Here is a 19,413-nt window from a genome sequence, read left to right on the forward strand (position 1 = left end):
GAATAATGATCAGTAATCCATTTGCCACCCAAACTGTTAGTCACAGTACACTTAACAACTTGTTATTTGATCATTCTTTGCACAGTTCTAGCCTTCCCTGCCTACCTGCTGGGGATCGACAAGGACCGGCTGAATGACAAGCTGACAAGCCGAAAGATGGACAGCAAATGGGGAGGACGGTCGGAGTCCATCAACGTCACCCTCAATGTGGAGCAGGCGACCTATACCCGAGATGCCCTGACTAAAGGACTGTATTCGCGCGTCTTTGACTTCTTAGTAGAGGTACGTAAGAGTCTGTAGCCTGGGGTAGGAAACACCTAGCCACGCAGGAGCAATAACATTGAATTCAGCTTGTGTTGTGAACATGTTATTGATTTTCGTATCAGGGATTGTTTCTTGATCAATCCTTTGACGTTTTACAACATCCTCATTAAAGTGCATTGTTTTGTGTTGATTTAGTTGGGCATGATACTGTTACGTTTTTAATCAGAATCAAGTTACACAAACATAGTAATCATGGTACACAAAAGCACAGATTACATTGTACATAGCAACTCCTGTCCTGAGGTCCACCACCCTGCAAACCAGAAAGGCTGGTTGGTGCCAAAAGACCTGTGGCTGCTAGTGTGCGTGTTATAAGCATATTGACTCAATCATTCAGAGGCTTTGAAGACACCTCACCTGATGGGCCACTTCACATAACATAACTCTTTGCAAACTTACAAGAGTTATACTGATCGGTCATCAGATATAAATGCAAATTTCTATGAAATTGTGCATTGAATATTGTAAGTTCATGACATTGCATTGTCATAGAAGCCAATTTATAGCGAGCTTGAGCCTGACCATATGTTCACATTAAGTATATTAAGTCATGTAAAAGTCTCACATTATTCATTCCACCAGATGGGGGTTAATGCTTGAAACACAAAAATAAATGTAAACTGAGCTTAGCAAACCTTGACAATGCAACATCCAGCATGAATATAGTTAGTGAATTAGCCCACACTTGTGTTTAGTTGTAAACATTACATAGTCTTCCTTTCCGACTCACATATAATTGAACTTTCAGCTTTCTTTATCTGTTTTAATTCAACAAATGCAATGTAGAGATGAAAAATGACGTGGCAACAAAACCTAGCACATTTTTAATGGAAAACATAGACTGCTCTTGGAATTACTTCAAGATGTATATTATACCCGGCCTTGTCCCTTGGTGGGCAAATACATTTCGTAGTGAGATATTTCTTCATCCAGGATTCAACTAGGCTTCTCATCTAGCTGAGACTAATCACACCACGGCTTAGCTTTTGAAATTAGTAATGGCATTTATAGAAAAACACTACCGACTCAATAAGGACATCTCTCATTGGTTGAACTATCTTCTACTCCCCAAGACATTAAAACACATCGTATTCAGAAAAGGCAGTCATTTTTAAAATCATTTTAACTGGATCCGTGGCCCAAAAACAACTTTGGAGCTGAATAGTATTTATTCTGGTTGATATTTACAACTTCCTTACCCTGCTTCTAGTCTTCTGATACATTATTGATTTTCAGCACAGTAACAATTTACTATTATCATTATTTTTTATTTATTTATTCTTTTTCTGTATCCATTCGTTATAGTGCCGGCTGAGCAGCAAGGGACTCCTGAGTGCTATTGCATTAAACAAGTTTATTGTAGCGGAGGAATCTCATATAAATATGTATAACTATTCTCTAACAACACTACTTATATCCAATAACACAATAAACTAGGGCATCCACACAATAGAATATTACACAAGCCCCCATTCTGCTTTAATTACAGAGACACAATTAGGAAAGCAAACCCAAACATATCTAAAGCACCTGCATCAATGACAATAAAGAAATATCTTCCTCTAATCAGCATACCAGCTCTAATAATGTTCCATAATATATGATTAACTACAACACTTACAACTAACACCACACATTCAATCTGGGCTTCACGGAGTATCGTGATACCCATCCACACAGCGTTTCAATGCCTGGTCAAGGGTAGTAAGTGTTATACAAATATACACTACAATACAATACATGAGGAGCTAAACTACAAACACTGTGTGTGGCTATCCCCCATTCAAACCAGAGTGTATTTCTCTGGTTGAAATGTGTGTGTGTGTGTTATTACCAGCTGAAGCCATGTTACAGAAAGTTGATACCAGATTAAAAACAAAACAGGATGTGATGAGGAGGGTGCGGAAGCATAGAATTGAGACAGCACACCATTTTTTATTCATATATATTTGTATAATTCTCACACTACACACGCACTTAATTATATAGGACACTAAACATATTTGCAATGTCAGATATATTGAATTTAAGTAATTTGTCCAAGATCATGATTTTTATTTGGGCCAAGTATCAAAGCTATAATTATTACAAGGATTTTCTGGACTAGACCACGCCTGCTAATGGGTTTTCTTCTAACCTATATCAGATACACATGCCATGAAATCGCGTTGTTCTGGGCACTACCCAATGTAATGGTTTGTCATGTAGTTAGGTCTTCAGATTCTGAACGTGTCTTCTACTTCAGTCCATAAACAGGGCCATACAGAAGCCAAATGAAGAGTACAGCATCGGTGTGCTGGACATATACGGATTTGAAATTTTCCAGGTATTTTTACTCTTGGATTGAAGGTGTGAATATAGGTGCATATGAAGTGACTGTTCCACACAGAATACTTCTCAGCCATTGGAAACAGTAACATCAAAACTATTCATTATTGATCTAAAATTGAAAATATTAATCACATATCAGTGATTAGAATATTCCTTGTATGTGCCTTGGTCTTTGAGGTTGAGTGTGGTGTTAGTACTGCATTAGTGATTTCAGTGTGCTTTTTTGCCAGAGACTTATTTGAGTTTTGCTTTTTCTCTCTATTACTGTTGGGTAAGTATCTCTTGTGCACAACATATAGGTTAGCCATACCGAGTCATTGTATTGAAGGTGCCCCTCTTGGAGGCTATTTTTCTAAAGGAATTTCTTTTAATATCGGTTTCATTGATGGATATGGTTTCCCACTACACACTACTCTTTGCTTAATATCTAAAAAAAAGTACAATAAGAGAACTCGATCAAACAGATGAGGAGAATGGGATGGCTTAATTTTAAGGAAAATATTTTGAACACATGGTACAGTTCAGCTCCTGCAGAAGGGTTAGCAACATTTTCTTCTTGTATTCTCGAGGTTTTGATGTCCTGACCAAACTTTAAGCGGTGAGATTTTTTAAATCCACTTGCAATGTAGTACAAAGGGGACAGGTTATTTCAAGGCAATGTGAAGCTTAGCTAAGCATATTTTATACAGACAAGGGATCAGAAAAAATTAAAAGGAGGAATGAAAGAGGATGACTAAAGGAGGAATAACAATATATCAGTCTACGTAAGGGCATTACCTGAGAATCTCTACATTGAAACTATAGGTACTATTTCTTGTGCAACCAGATATCAAAGGACTGGATGAAAATGAATAATATAACTAATTTGCTTCAATGTCCTACTTCCAGTTCACCCAAAGTTGCTTGTTATAAATCAGGAGAATCCATCAAAGGGTCGACAGTGCTAGTGACATGCCTGATTTTTCAGTATATTTATACATACACTTAATTTAAATGGAACTCATTACATATTATTTTCCTTGCAATGTGGCATGAATAAGGTTCTCCCCAGCCTATGTTGGACAGTTGTGCTATAAAAGATATCTTCCAGTTGGATATCTTGGGTAGTATAGGCCACTGATATATATCTTTTTTAAAGAGTCAATGGACTCACCCTCAAAACATAGCAGCATCGCCCTTTGGGCACTGTGCACACTGTCAAAGGGAAAAGGTCAGGGATAGATAGGGCCACAGGAATTATGGATCTGTCGCATTTGCCCCATAATCCATCATATGTGGCATAAACTGCAGATCTTAACAAAACACAATTGTTTCTAGCTCAAACAGCTCAAAAATTAATAAAAACAAAGAGACGTGTTGCTGTGCAGTGGAAAGCCTTTGCAAAGGTTGACTGGTCACTTTTCTCTTGCTTATTTCTATATTTTGGTGTTAAACAGGAACTAATGAGGTGCAGCATATGCCCATACACTGCTTACAAGTGGAAAATAATAAAGTAATACTATCACAAAATGCGCTGCATTAAGCTACATAATTTGCCTTTTCTTGCCACATAATTTAGTCAACCCTGTTGCATAATTTGGCCTTCCATTGCTGCATAATTCCAGTGGCCCTGGGTATAGAGTCCATCCAATAAAAACCAAATTCAGTTCACTTCCTACAATACAACGTCATTAATAATGACCAACATTAAGAAATCTATAACATTTATATCTTTTCATCACTCATCACTGCCAAAACAACGTCTAACCATCTCTCTCGCCTGCAAGTGCACCGGTTCAGATGCTTCCAAGTCCCCAAAGCTAAAGGAATGGCTGGGGAGGCAGGTATTACTCATTTGTAATGCATATTGTATTCATAAACAACCGTTGTTCTGCTCATCTTTAAATTAGAGGAGCAGCACCACCATGTGGCAGACTGTCCCAAGTGAAGTGTTGACAATTAAGTACCAGTGCCAAGCACCAGAAACCAATTGAGTGCTGGTGCTATGCACCACCAGAAACCACCGGTTCAAATTAAGCACTGGGGAGAGTGAGAGAGAGAAAATAGTCCCTCACCTGCACTAGAAAGCAAGGTTCGAGGTAAGCAGTTGCAGTGGAAGGAAATCCAACTAGAGTGTGACCCAAATGCTCGAGAACGAGATAAACACAAGAATCAGAAGAAAAAAAGAAATCACATCAGGAGCAGTGAAGTGAGACAGGCAATAAAACCATCCGTTCATGAGGCCAAGGGCCACTCTAAGTCTGTGTAAAATACTGGAAAACACAGGTCTCCAATAGACAGCTGCATCTGTCGGTAGCCGAGACCTAAAAAGCAGCTAATTAAAAACATAGGCCTGGAAGAGTTATCGCATTTGTCACAGGTGCATGATATAAAGTCTTACAAATCTTTTTTTTCTTTGGTTGCCTTTCTAGAGAAATGGATTTGAGCAATTCTGCATCAACTTTGTGAATGAGAAGCTGCAGCAGATTTTCATAGAACTGACCCTGAAAGCAGAGCAAGTATGAAAATGACGCCTCATGCAAACAGTCTGTCGGTTGAAGCATCTTTAGTATCAACCAAATTATAGAGACTGTGGCAAATATTTTTGTAAAAAAATATGGGTACTGAGATGTCTTATGCCAAGAGCTTCTAATGATACAGAGTGAAAGTGTCTTGGACTTTCTCATGATACATGTCACCTCTCTTGGTTGCTTCCAGGAGGAGTATGTCCAAGAAGGAATCAAATGGACACCCATTCAATACTTCAACAACAAAGTGGTCTGTGATCTAATCGAGAACAAGCTGGTAAGGCGAGGACAAATTCTCTTTTATACATAATGGTTTAGATCTAAATAGTATAATCCAACCTGTGGAGGTTCCAGACTTTTCTGGTGTTATAATGTACAGTTAGTTCACTTGCCACTTGCCCAAATGCTTGGGTTATAAAGTGCACTTCGGTCCTCATTACAAGTTAGGCAGGCCGGTCACCCGATGGTAGATGTGAAAGAGGCAGAACTCCACCGCTACAGCCGTGACCACCTCACCTAATTTAGACTTGGTCCCCTTGTCAGCTGATATGGTAAACATACTACAAGGGATACAAATGTTGTGGAGGGCTGCCAGGTCATGCCAAGATGGTGGACCTGCTCTCATTTACATGATTTCTGAAGAAAGACCACCAAAGTTGTAGTCTTTCTTCAAAAATACCATAACCTAAGGCCCCCACGTGCTGGGGGACAACTGAGGAGTTTTTTGTTCAGTACCACTATGGTTTATATGCAGGGCCGGACTGGCTACCGGGCGTTTTGGCATGCTGCCGAGCTGGGGGCTGATGTCACTGCGGTGGGGGCTAATTTCGTTGATGGAGACCTGCGTGTGCTTCGAAATCAACAAAGTAAAACGAATTTTGTTCAGCACACGCAGGTCCCCATCAACGAAATCAGCCCCCAGCTCGGCAGCATGCCAGAATGCCCGGTAGCCAGTCCGGCCCTGTTTATATGGTAGACCCAGGCAGAATCAATAAAGTCAGGAATGGTGTCAGATGGTCATCCTAAATTGGCAGTCTCTCCCACATCATTTTCACCAGAGTTGCCTCTGTCCCTGTATTACTCACACTCTAAATGAGACTGGGAATGGACAGGATTTTTGGCAGATGGTGCATCCTCTAAAAGAGTCCATAAGTAAATATGGTGACTGCTGGAGTATATTTGCTATACTCCAGGCATCTCCCAATTGGCTCCATGTTACTTTTTGTAATACGTTCCCTTTTCACAAAACTCTATGATTTAGATGATCTGCGTCAGAATGGGACGTGGCTTGTACACTTTACTGTCTAACTTCCAACTAGATTGTTACTTTCCACACCACTACTTTTTAAGATGTCAAACAATTCAAGACCAAAAGCTTTATTTGGTCGCAATGTATACACCACTGATTGATTCTAATTGAAAGGCATAAGCCATTCAATGGCACCTCATTTAAGTTTCTGTTTCTTGTCCTCTCCACAACCAGAACCCTCCTGGAATCATGAGCGTTCTTGACGATGTTTGTGCCACAATGCATGCAACAGGGGAAGGGGCCGACCAGACGCTGCTGCAGAAGCTCCAGGCGGCGGTAGGGACCCATGAGCACTTCAACAGCTGGAGTTCGGGATTTGTTCTCCACCACTATGCAGGCAAGGTACACCTAGACATAGCTGTTGTTCTGAGAAAGCTTGTGCTAGAAGGCTTGTTTCAATGCTAAAGCAGAGATCTGGGCACAAAATAAACTAGTCTTTATGAGACTTTGTCCACTCTGAGTCTAACATATTTATTGCATTCTGTACCTTTCTTGTCATTAAGAATGGCACTGTACTCAAGAGGCAACCAATGATTAACTTAGGCAATGGAACTATTGTTATGCAATTATTAATTCATAAACACATACATGCAAGGCTCAGAATGTTTCTAAGATGTGCAGCCCCTGTGCTGTATAACACCGGGTTTGCTAAGCCTACTCTTGACTCTACCTCATGACTCTTATTTCCACCACCCTACACTTCTTATCTCTTTGTCTTACTCTTCTTTCTCATCCTTGCATTTTCCGTTTACCTCCGTATCTAATTTTTCTTACTTTTGTTCTCAGTCAAAAGTTTGATAATAAAATAATAAGTCATACTCCCCATAAATGAATGCCATGGTCCACCACCAGTAAGTTCCTGCATAAGGTAAGTTCTGTCCTTACACTATATACTCCTTCTGAGGCTGATGTCTCTATTCTTTCAGGTATCTTATGACATCAATGGGTTTTGCGAACGCAATCGGGACGTCCTCTTCAATGATCTGATCGAACTCATGCAGAGCAGTGAACAGTGAGTACCCGCAATGCGAAAGTGCGAAAGAGGATACCGTGCTGTAAAGTATATCACAAAACAGTGCTATGTGTCTGGAAGTGATTTTTCACTCATACCCACAAACTGAGATTATATGGTATGAGGCCAGCTTTACTCACCCGTAAGCCATATGAGCCACGTTGCATTTTTCGCCAAATCAGTCAAACAGCATTACAATCTGTTTAGTACACTTTTATCAAATTAAATGTATTCTACACAGAGTAAATACAAATTGGCATTTTAAGGCACAGTGGGCCAGATGTACGACTCTTTCATTTAGGGCTGTGCAATTATGAGGCACTAAATGAAGTGTACAACAGTGTTATTACACGGTTTTGTGATTCCCAATGGGGTCGCAAATTGCGAGGCTCATTAATATTACATAGGTTATCATGCCTTCATTCGTCATATTCTATAGTTCAGATTGTAGTTTTTGAATTTATGGAACTATACATCCCATACTTGGAAAGCGAATACAAGGTAATTTTTTCCCTGAATACGTATAATACTTTGATATGGTGATTTTAAAATTCTTTCTTATTTGACCAATTCATGGCTTACTTTGCCAGACTGTAGAGCGTTTATACAAACCCTCTAGATCCATTTATACATTTCAACTTATTGATTGGATGTTATTATGCCCTGATGAAGTCACATATGTGACGAAATGCGTTGGCTGTTCGCAGGTTTTTCAACTGAGCCCAATAAATGAAGGAACCTTTTGGATTATATTGGATTGGACTGATTGACTTCTTTTCAAGTGCACCTTCCCTTCTTCTTCTTTGTAAAACCTTTGGAGTTTTCCTTTACATCCTTGGACGGCGGATGTAGGAAGTGTTTTGCACCAACAATTTACTTATCTCACTTTAGAATTAGATGTGCTTGACCTTGGTCAGCCGTTTTGCCTGCTTCTGTTAAATTAGAATCATGATGTGTTTCTTCTTTTTTTTCTTTTTTTCTCAACCTGCTTACCATTAGTTATTTCATTAGAACCCTTTTCCCCGAGAAGCTGGATGCCGACAAGAAAGGGAGGCCAACGACTGCCGTTTTGCCTGCTTCTGTTAAATTAGAATCATAATGTGTTTCTTCTTTTTTTTCTTTTTTTCTCAACCTGCTTACCATTAGTTATTTCATTAGAACCCTTTTCCCCGAGAAGCTGGATGCCGACAAGAAAGGGAGGCCAACGACTGCCAGTTCCAAGATCAAGGTACTGTTCTTTCCTGCTGCTTTGTGTCACTTGCCGGGAGTTTGTAGCCCAACAAAAAATTGCAGGTGAATACAAGCTTCCCCCACACACAGAACAAATACATGTGGAGAAGCATCAGTGCAACCTCACCCCGCTAACGCCACATCACAATGCATTATTAGTCCACAACACTTAGCGGCTCTCCGGTTACTGGTTGACTTTATGCTTGCATTTGAACGTGTATAGCGCTCTGCCGACTTTCGGCTAGGCTTGTGCTATTGAAATACCAGATGCATACAAAAACCGCTTACATACATCTTGTGAGTGAAATAGTGTTATAATTAAGATGCTGCGTGAAGTTGTGAAGCTATGCTACAGTTTACATAAAAACGACAAAGAAAGTGCCCGATGAAGAGAGCCTTTAGAACTGTGAGAGGGACTGTCCCTCCAAAAGTTGAGACTTATTAGTTAGACTGTGCGCCAAGAGCTGTGGCTTACGCTCACCGGCTATTCTCCTGGTGTTTAAGCCACACATAAATGAATGAGAGTCACCAAAACACCAAAACTTGAGTCACACTGTGACGAGGTGGAGAAGCAAGGAGTAGGAGAGCACTATGTTCTTGGATACTTCGTTTATTAAAGACTCATAAACGGGCCAGCGGAACAAATCTCTTCTTTAAATTTTAAGCTTTAAACACAAAGTCTCGGGCGAGTCTCTCTCCGGGTTCCTTCCCAGGAGGGATCTAGGTCAGGCTTCCGTCTTCAGTCTTGTCACACCAAAAGGGAAAGAGGCGTCTTGGAGTCTTGGCGGTCCGCCGGTGATTTCCCAAAAGAAAAGAGAACAAGAGAACTATATAAAGGCCGTCGTTAAGTGGCGCATTGTTCCTTAGGAAGGGGGAGTGAGGGAGCACCAATTTCCTTGCCCTGCACCGAGTGTGTGTGGAAGGGTTGGGGTAGGGGTCGTGACGTGCTCGGGGATCCTAGATTACGGGGTACTAGGGCTCTCCCTTTTGGCTCCCCGCCTCACCCCTTGGCTCCCGCCCCGTACTGGTGTGTTCCAGAGAGCCCCTAGGGTCCCCCGTACCTTGTCAAGCCATGCCCCTCCAGGGACATGGCTCGCGTGCTGGCGGTACCGGATGAGGTCCGGCTCCCTTCTTTCGGCTGGTCCCTCGGTCCCCAGCGAAATCGTCCGGTCGTCGTCGCGGTCCCGCTGAACCTCTGGGTCAGTTTCCTCGTCCCAGGCGCGCGGCGGTATCCACCAGGTCTGGATGGCTTCGTTCGCGGCTCTTCTCCCCGTCGCTCCCCGCGTTGTCTGTCTTTCTTCTTCCTCTTCCGGGTTTTGAGGATCCGCCTCTGTGTCATGTGATCGGGTCAGCTGGTGTGCTTCCTCCTGACGTCGTACCCTTGGGTTAAAGGGGAAGAGATCTGACGAGTCCGTTCCCGGCTGTAAAAGGAGACAAGGAGAGAGGTAAGCGGGAAATGGATCTTCCTGCGGTCCGTCTGGGGACGGTCCGTCACACATCCCTTCCCCAGCATGTTCCCGATCGGGGAACAGAGGGACGCGGGAAAGAAAGTCTGCGTTCCCGTTGTCCACCCCCTTCCGATGCCTGACCTCGAAGGAGAACGGTTGCAGGGAAAGGAACCAGCGCAGGATGCGAGGATTCTGCCCCTTGTTGCGGCTCATCCACAGTAAGGGGGCATGGTCCGTATAAAGTATGAAGTGGAAGCCTTCCAAGTAGTAGCGCAGTTTATCAATAGCCCATTTCAGAGCCAGGCATTCTTTCTCGATGACAGGGTATCGCTGTTCCCTCGGGAATAACTTGCGACTGAGAAATATGACAGGATGCTCCACGTTGTTGGCGGACAGTTGGGACAAGACAGCCCCCAACCCATGCTCTGAAGCATCAGTGTGTAGGATGAACGGTTTGGTGAAGTCTGGTGAGTGGAGCACCGGGCTGGAGGTTATGGCTTGTTTCAGGAGGTGAAAGGCGTTCAGGACAGCTGGGGAGGGGTGGTTGAGTGCGGAGGGTGGTGTCCCTTTCTGGAGGAGGTTTGTGAGGGGGGATGCAATCTCCGAATACTGGGGTATAAACCTCCTGTAATAACCAAGGAGACCTAAAAACGCCCTCACTTCTTTCCGTGTCTGGGGAAAGGGTGTCTCAGTGATGGCCCTGACCTTTTCCTCCTGTGGTTCTATAAGGCCTTCTCCCAACAGATATCCCAAATACCTGACCTTCTGGAACCCTACAGTCGATTTTTTTGCGTTGACATGCAACCCTGCGTGGTCTAGGGCCTGTAGGACGCTTTCTAGGTGTAGGAGATGTTCCTCCCAGGAGGGACTGAAAACGACAATGTCGTCTAGGTATGCTGAGCAGTAGTGTTGATGACCTGCTAGGACCCTATTCATAAGCCGCTGGAAGGTGGCAGGTGCCCCATGCAGACCGAAGGGTAAGACGGTGAACTCGTAGAGGCCCATGGGTGTAGAAAAGGCCGTTTTCTCCCGATCCTCAGGCCTGAGGGGGACCTGCCAATATCCTTTGGTTAGGTCGATGGTGGTGATGTACTGTGCGGTTCCAAGCCTCTCTATCAGTTCGTCTATGCGTGGAAGGGGGTAGGCGTCGCACTTTGAGATCGCATTGACCACCCGGAAGTCCATGCAAAACCTGACCGAGCCGTCTGGTTTAGGGACCAACACAATCGGGGAGGACCAGTCGCTTTGTGAGGGTTGGATGACCTTCAACTCTAGCATGTTCTCTACCTCCTTCCGTATGGCTTCCCGTCTGGCTGCAGGTATGCGATATGGTTTGAGTCGTACCCGTTTCCCGGGGACAGTGTCTATACGGTGCTCTGCCAGACTAGTTTTCCCAGGACGATCAGAAAAGAGGTGTGAATATTTGTATAGGACCCTGTGTAGGGAGGACTTCTGTTCTGTCAAGAGGTCAGGGTTCACCACTAGGTGACATAGGGTGGAGGCATCGCCCGTAAGGGGTTCGATAGAATGGATCTCCTTGGGGAGAGGTCCCAGCCACTTCTTCAGGAGATTAATGTGGTACAATTGGGTACGACGGGGCGTGATTTGTATTCGGTAGGTGGGAAGCCCAACCTTCTCCAGAATTTTAAAAGGGCCTTGCCATTCGGACCGTACCTTAGATAGTGAAGAAGGCAACAGGACCAGGACCCAGTCCCCTTTCTCAAGGACCCTCCATTTTTTTCCTTTATCATAGACGGTTTGTTGTTTTCGCTGAGCCTTTTCAAGGTTGGAGTCAGCAAATTCCCTGAGTTTTCCTAGCTTAGAGCGCAGCCTCCGGGTATAGTCAAGAAAGGTCCGGGTCTCCTCTTCCGTTTCGTGCTCCCAGCTTTCCTTGGTTATCTCCAAGAGACTGCGAAGTTCTCTCCCATATAAGAGTTGGAATGGGGAACACCCTAGGCTGTCTTGGGGTTGGCTCCGGATGGCATACAGGGCCAGGGGAAGAAGGAGGTCCCATTCTCTGCCCTCTACTGTCAAGAGTTTTTTTAAGGTCAATTTTAACGTGGCATTGTAGCGCTCGCACAACCCGTCTGTTTGGGGATGATAGACTGACGTCTTTAAGTGGGCGATGTCTAAGGTCTTGCAGATTTGTTTCATTAGTCGAGACACAAAAGGCGTTCCTTGGTCCGTTAATATTTCCCTGGGGATCCCTACCCGAGAAAATAACTCTATCAGCTTCGTGCTGATATTCTGGGTAGTAGGGGTCCGTAGGGGAAAAGCCTCGGGGTACCTAGTTGCGTAGTCGACCACTACTAAGGCGTACAAACAACCGTTCTTGGTGCGTGGCAGGGGTCCTATGAGATCCATCGCTACCCTCTCAAAGGGTCGGCCTATGATTGGTAGTGGTTGTAAGGGGACACCCGGGGGCCGGTAAGGGTTTTTCCTTTGACATACCTCGCACTCGCGACAAAATTTTGTAACCTGAGAAAACATGCCTGGCCAATAAAAATGTTGCAAGACCATCTGCGTGGTTTTCTATGCTCCCCTATGTCCGGCTAGTAAGTGAGTGTGAGCGTAAAACAGTACTTGCTCTCGGAAGCTTTGGGGAACTAGCAGCTGAAGCATCCCCCCCTTTTCTCCCTGCCTGTACAAGAGGTCCTTTTCTATGATGAACCTGGGGTACACGACAGGGGGGTTGGTTTTTATTTCTTTGGCCTGAGTCCAAGCATTCTGGAGGGTGGGATCATTCAGCTGACAGAACCGAAAACTACCATCCTGAAGCCACGGCCTCTGGGTTAGCAATGATGAGGGAACTGGACTCTGAAGGCTAGGGTCTTGTACATGGCACCTTAAGAGAGAAAGAAAGTCTGGGTTGTCTTGGCCTACTATCATCTCCTCAGGGAGGGAAGGGACTATACCCATTTTAGCGTTCAACACCCTCCCGCTGGGTAGTCTGACGGGAACTGTAGAGAGGGGATAGACCTTGACATCTCCGTGTACACACCTGATGGGGACAGTTTCCATATGAGAGTGATCTAACGGAGGCAAGATGGAGGTACGAATGACAGACTGGCGGCAGCCAGAGTCTAACAGCGCTTTTATAGGGATTTTGTTCACAGTCACACTTACATAAAAGGCTGGACCCAGTTCATCTGTGTACAGGATGGGACGGGGAAGATAGCTCACATCCATTGGCTCATCTGTTACCTTCCTCCGTGGGCAAAGCCGGGCGATGTGGCCCCACTCCCCACAATCGAAACACTGTGGACCCTTTGATGAGACAGGTTCGGGACGGTACTGTCGAGATCTGAGTGGGGGTTCGGGTCCGAGACGAGGTGTTTTTTTCTCGGGTTTCGGGTGAGGAGTAGGGGCACGGGAGGATTTCTCGACTTCCCAGGGGTAGGAGCGGGGCTGCGCCCGGTAATAGGACGTGGCCATATTAACTGCTTCTTCTGGGGACAATCCTGAATGTTGTTTTAGCCACCTTTGTATGGGATAAGGAAGGGCCTCAAAGAACTGTTCTAAATAGATCTGCTCCATGATCTCCTCTTTACTGTGTAGGTCCGGTCTAAGCCATTTGTCCGCAGCTGACTTTAGTTTGAAGTAGAGAGTCTTGGGATTATCGGCTCCGGACCAACGCTCCTTCCTAAAGCGGACCCGATACGCCTCAGGGTCTAAGCCCAAGTGGTCCAACACGACCCGTTTTATCTCAAGATACGGTGCGTTACCATGGGGGTTGGCCACTTGGTAGGCGGCTTGGGCCTCTCCCGTAAGTAACGGGGCCAAAAAGAAGGGCCACTTGACTTCGGGCCACCCTGATGCGCGTGCGGCCCTCTCGAAATTCAACAAGAAGGAATCAGGATCCTCCCCAGGCTGATACTTCTGGAAGGACACGTGTGGCCCAGTGCCTGCCTTGTTTTGCAATTGCACGACCAACTCTTGACGGTCGTCAGCCACCTTCTGAAGCCGCTCCACTTGTCCTGCCATACTGTCCTTGAACATGGCCCTATCAGCTTGGGCGGACGTCATCTGTTTTTCAACAGCCCACTCCAGCTTCTCCTGGCCACGGATCAATTGTTGGATTAAGTTCTCCATGATGGGGCGTTATGCGATCCCACTTCTGACACCACGTGTGACGAGGTGGAGAAGCAAGGAGTAGGAGAGCACTATGTTCTTGGATACTTCGTTTATTAAAGACTCATAAACGGGCCAGCGGAACAAATCTCTTCTTTAAATTTTAAGCTTTAAACACAAAGTCTCGGGCGAGTCTCTCTCCGGGTTCCTTCCCAGGAGGGATCTAGGTCAGGCTTCCGTCTTCAGTCTTGTCATACCAAAAGGGAAAGAGGCGTCTTGGAGTCTTGGCGGTCCGCCGGTGATTTCCCAAAAGAAAAGAGAACAAGAGAACTATATAAAGGCCGTCGTTAAGCGGCGCATTGTTCCTTAGGAAGGGGGAGTGAGGGAGCACCAATTTCCTTGCCCTGCACCGAGTGTGTGTGGAAGGGTTGGGGTAGGGGTCGTGACGTGCTCGGGGATCCTAGATTACGGGGTACTAGGGCTCTCCCTTTTGGCTCCCCGCCTCACCCCTTGGCTCCCGCCCCGTACTGGTGTGTTCCAGAGAGCCCCTAGGGTCCCCCGTACCTTGTCAAGCCATGCCCCTCCAGGGACATGGCTCGCGTGCTGGCGGTACCGGATGAGGTCCGGCTCCCTTCTTTCGGCTGGTTCCTCGGTCCCCAGCGAAATCGTCCGGTCGTCGTCGCGGTCCCGCTGAACCTCTGGGTCAGTTTCCTCGTCCCAGGCGCGCGGCGGTATCCACCAGGTCTGGATGGCTTCGTTCGCGGCTCTTCTCCCCGTCGCTCCCCGCGTTGTCTGTCTTTCTTCTTCCTCTTCCGGGTTTTGAGGATCCGCCTCTGTGTCATGTGATCGGGTCAGCTGGTGTGCTTCCTCCTGACGTCGTACCCTTGGGTTAAAGGGGAAGAGATCTGACGAGTCCGTTCCCGGCTGTAAAAGGAGACAAGGAGAGAGGTAAGCGGGAAATGGATCTTCCTGCGGTCCGTCTGGGGACGGTCCGTCACACACACCTAACAGGCGAGACTGTGGTGTAATGTGTGTGACCTTCACCTCAGGGATAAGGCTGGCCTCCAAGAATGGAATCTAACAGAGTGAGAATGTGCTCCAAAAAGTGAGACTCACAGACAACGAGTGAAACTGTCCAGCAGAGTGTGATAGTTACACCCCATTAGTTAGGCTGTACTTGTTCTACTCTACTTCTGTCTCTGGCACTCCGGCCCTGTGCATTCCCCTCTACTGCGCTGTTTTTCTCTGTTGTTTACCATGCTCTTGCCTTATTTGTAGTACTTAATGTAAGAGAGACAGACCACTGATGCTATTTTACCTATGTGCACAATAATGCTGCTAAAGCCACAGCACACAACTATTCACTACTGCAAACACATGTCAGGTCCATTGGTTACACTGGTGTGATTTGTGTGGTAGGTTATGGAGCAGAGAGATGTTGGTAGTGTCCAAATCACATACAATGTTTGCACTAGAAGTAAGTAGAATAAGTTTCAACTCAGGATACTTTGGTCATTACTTGTGTTTGCTGGCAACAAAGCAGAGGTAAGCTTTGCAGTAAGTCAGGAGTAAAGGATGAAAAAAGTAGCCTGTTTTGGATGCTAAATGTCTGGCCATAAATGGCAATCTGGGGAGCGGTTGGGGGGGGTGATGTTTGTGTGTGTGTGTCTTTGTGTTTGTTCTGTAGCATCAGTCCAGGAAATGTTTGGCAGATTTCAAGGATGTTCACAAAAGATACTCTGATAACCTATAGATATAAAAGAGCACTCAGTTACCTAGTTAGTGGTCACACTGAAAACCTAGAACTGATCTGCCCACTTTTTACTTACGGTGTACATCCAGGTCTCTCCAGAAGCACTGACTCTCATTAGGATACAAGAGTACACACTAGTCCAGATCGGGCATGTAAACCTGGATAGACTAGCCAATGACACCGATGCTTCTTTATCATTGCTTCTATGTTTGTCTTTTGTCACAGAAACAGGCCAACGACTTGGTGAACACACTCATGAAGTGCACGCCACACTACATCCGCTGCATCAAGCCCAATGAAACAAAACGACCCAAAGACTGGGAGGAGAGCAGGTAAGCAAGGAGATGATCTTTATTCTAACCCTCCAACAGGAGGAAAAGAAACTAGAAAGACCACTGTCTTTGTAATACAAATGTGCCAAAATCAAAGTGTCCTCTCTGTAAAAAAAAACACTCCTATGTTTTTATCATGACTCTAAGTGTTCCTGCTATGTGTACTGGTGCTCCTGTGCAGTACACTTAGGAGACAGTTCAGGGCACAGAGGTGTCTGGGCTAGTGGTGCTCAGAGGAACCCTGCTTCAAAAGAGACAGAAGTAGAGCTATAGCAGAGTGGCACCTAGATCTGATAACTGCTGTCCACTTTAGGGACTCGAATAGAGGTGAGCGTTAATGGGCATCCAGGGTCGTAGCTTCTGGGGGAGGGGTGTTTGGAGGGTGTCACCCCCCAAAAAATGGATTCTTGGCTTTTTAGTTTGGTCTAGGGCCCTCAATTGAGCCTGCTATTTCTGTGTTGGTGTTTCTCGTTGTGCCTACCTGAATAGGAATAAATGCTTAAATGTCCACCGTGCACTGGGAGAACCCTTGAAGCATGTCAGCTACACTGAGTTTTTTTATATCCCAAAGAAAGTTTTCTTGCTGTGGAGGTCTGTTTTTGAAAAGCCATGTTGGTGGCTTTGTCTAAATATTGCAGACAGGCCACGAAGCCACTGCCCAGGTGGGCTGCAACCCACCGCATCAAACTCTAGGAATGTGAGCAGACATGGTAGATGCCATTCGGACGTAAGTTCTTACCTCTGAAACAATCTACCTTGTGATAATGCTACAACCATGACCTTGCAAACTGTGCCTTAAAAGTCCACATGTGTACAGCATGATTTGCAAATGCTTAGGAATTCTGACTCAGGTGATAGGAAGTCTGTGAGCTAGACAAGATCCTAATACTTTGGACTAGGTGGTCTCACAACAGTGAAATGTGTCTCAGTCAGTGAAGTACACATATACGCCAGGAGTTGAAATGAGTGCCATTCCTCCATGGTGAGTAAGGCTTGATGAATAAAATAACTTGTAGAGTGAAGCATCTTACAGAGAACACATTTATGTATGCAATGACGCTTTCTATAGCATGTGAGGATAATGTTAATTGTTTCTGTTCTACAGAGTCAAACATCAAGTAGAGTACTTAGGCCTGAAGGAGAACATCCGTGTCCGCAGAGCCGGCTTTGCCTACAGGAGGGTCTTTAACAAGTTTTTACAAAGGTAAGTGGGTGGGTAAAGCTTTTAAAAAGAGAATGGTCAAGTGTTTACTCCTAGACACAATACTAAGCATTAGATGGTGATGCCATGTATTGGATTCAAGCTCAAATTACTCAGTCTGTTGGATAGGGAGCAAGCTGACACTGACATCATATTCCAAAGTTCCAGTGGAGACTGATTGAGGTCAAGAAGAGGACCAAGATTCTGCCTCTTTGGTCTCATTCTCAGGATAAACAAATCAGAGAACAAGAAGAGACCAGAGAATGTATTCTTGCAATTAGGCCAATGACTGAACCATTAGATGTTGTAAGAAAGCCAACCTATAGGGCACTGTCAGCATGACCAAAACAGTTCTGTGGAAATCAGAATCTACATGACTGCAAGTAACAAGAGTGGCCTTTGAACAATCTTTAGCATCTTTTACAGAATGAGTAGCAAAATCTTTTAGAAGGATAGATATCTATGTGAACCACAAATATTGGGATCTTTTGCTTGCAGGAATGTCTGAAAAATCATTTGCCAGCACTGATATATTCCTACACCAGTACGACTTCATTTACTTGTCCATGAACACTGGTATAAATAGACACATTTCCACATTTCTGCATAGGCAAAAGCATTTTTGTTCTGTGATCTAGTAAGGCCTTTACTCTCGAAGACAAATAAGCTTGTACCTAAGCTCCAAGATTTACTTCAAAGAACCTTTCTAAATTTGAGACATACCCTCAAAGAAATTATAGACTGGAGGCCTTTAAATGAACCATTGGGATGGTAGCTTCCTTCCTTTCAAAGCTGTGCATCATAATTCCTCATCATCCCATAAAAGATGGGACCCAGAGGTGAAGATACTGCCAATCAAATGGTTGGGGCATGTCATCTAGGAAACCTCCGGCTATTTTAGATTCGGGTGGTACCTATTACTCAGTTTAATGTGGCCTGGCTGGGAAAGATAGATGGAGGTGGGGTGGCAACAGAGACTTATCACATTGCCCTGAAGCAGCTTGAGGTAAGTGCAAGTGAGCCCTCTGCCCACATTTTCAAAGGTTCCGTCTTCAGCATAAACAATTTAAGTGTTTAGGTTCTGGGTGGTAAGCAGCAAATAACTTCAGACTGTGCTGTCGCAAAGCATCAAACATGCAGGCACACAGCTGTGGGTGCATGGCAAACAAGCAAGGCGGGCAGGGAGTGAATCACCAAGTGATGTACGGTGAGGTCTCAATCACTCCCTGTCAGCTCATGACTAAATACGCACCAGTGCTGTGCAGACATTGATTGTCAGACCATGCCCTGCATTACGATTTTCTTGGAAATTAGGGCAAATGCCCTGATTTGTATTTATGACACCCCCAAACCACATAAATGTCAGCAGGTAACCTGGAACAAACAGATATTGCTCGTTCTCACAGAGGCGGAGTCGTAATTTAGTGGAATATTTTATGGGACTATTGCTTGACCACAGATTCATCCTAATTCACCCTTTCTCACCCAGGTACGCAATCATGACCCCAGAAACCTGGCCCAAATGGCGCGGTGATGAACGTCAGGGTGTGCAGCACTTGATGAGGTCTGTAAACATGGATACAGACCAGTTCCAGATGGGAAGAAGCAAGGTGTTTGTGAAAAACCCTGAATCGGTATGTTTTCTGGACTATTCAGAAAGGAGCAAAATACTTCTTATTCATGTATGAACAGGTCGTGGTTGTTGCTCCTATTGCTGTGGTCATGGTGGGTTTGTAATACTCTCATGGCACGGTGCAGAGGTGAGAAGTAGTTTGTCTGAAATAATGGAATTTTTTAAAGCACCTTCATCAAGTTCCATCCATGAGAACAAGAAGCAGCGCCATCAAACCCTTGCAGGCGATAGAGCAGTTTACAAATATACGTAACATAACATA

General features: G+C 44.9%; 1 protein-coding gene across 1 annotated transcript in view; it reads left to right on the forward strand.

Moving 5' to 3' along the window:
* The window catches only part of MYO1F (myosin IF), a 241,106-nt gene that overhangs the window by 145,033 nt on the left and 76,660 nt on the right, over positions 1-19,413 (forward strand). The window contains exons 10-19 of the mRNA XM_085638355.1: positions 86-282; positions 2,570-2,650; positions 5,067-5,153; positions 5,353-5,439; positions 6,646-6,813; positions 7,398-7,483; positions 8,630-8,711; positions 16,211-16,317; positions 17,423-17,521; positions 19,008-19,152. Coding sequence (XP_085494481.1) covers positions 86-282; positions 2,570-2,650; positions 5,067-5,153; positions 5,353-5,439; positions 6,646-6,813; positions 7,398-7,483; positions 8,630-8,711; positions 16,211-16,317; positions 17,423-17,521; positions 19,008-19,152 — 1,139 coding nt within the window. The remainder of the gene's footprint in view (positions 1-85; positions 283-2,569; positions 2,651-5,066; positions 5,154-5,352; positions 5,440-6,645; positions 6,814-7,397; positions 7,484-8,629; positions 8,712-16,210; positions 16,318-17,422; positions 17,522-19,007; positions 19,153-19,413) is intronic.

Source organism: Triturus cristatus, chromosome 12 (genome assembly GCF_964204655.1).
Source record: "Triturus cristatus chromosome 12, aTriCri1.1, whole genome shotgun sequence".
Lineage (NCBI taxonomy): Eukaryota > Metazoa > Chordata > Amphibia > Caudata > Salamandridae > Triturus > Triturus cristatus.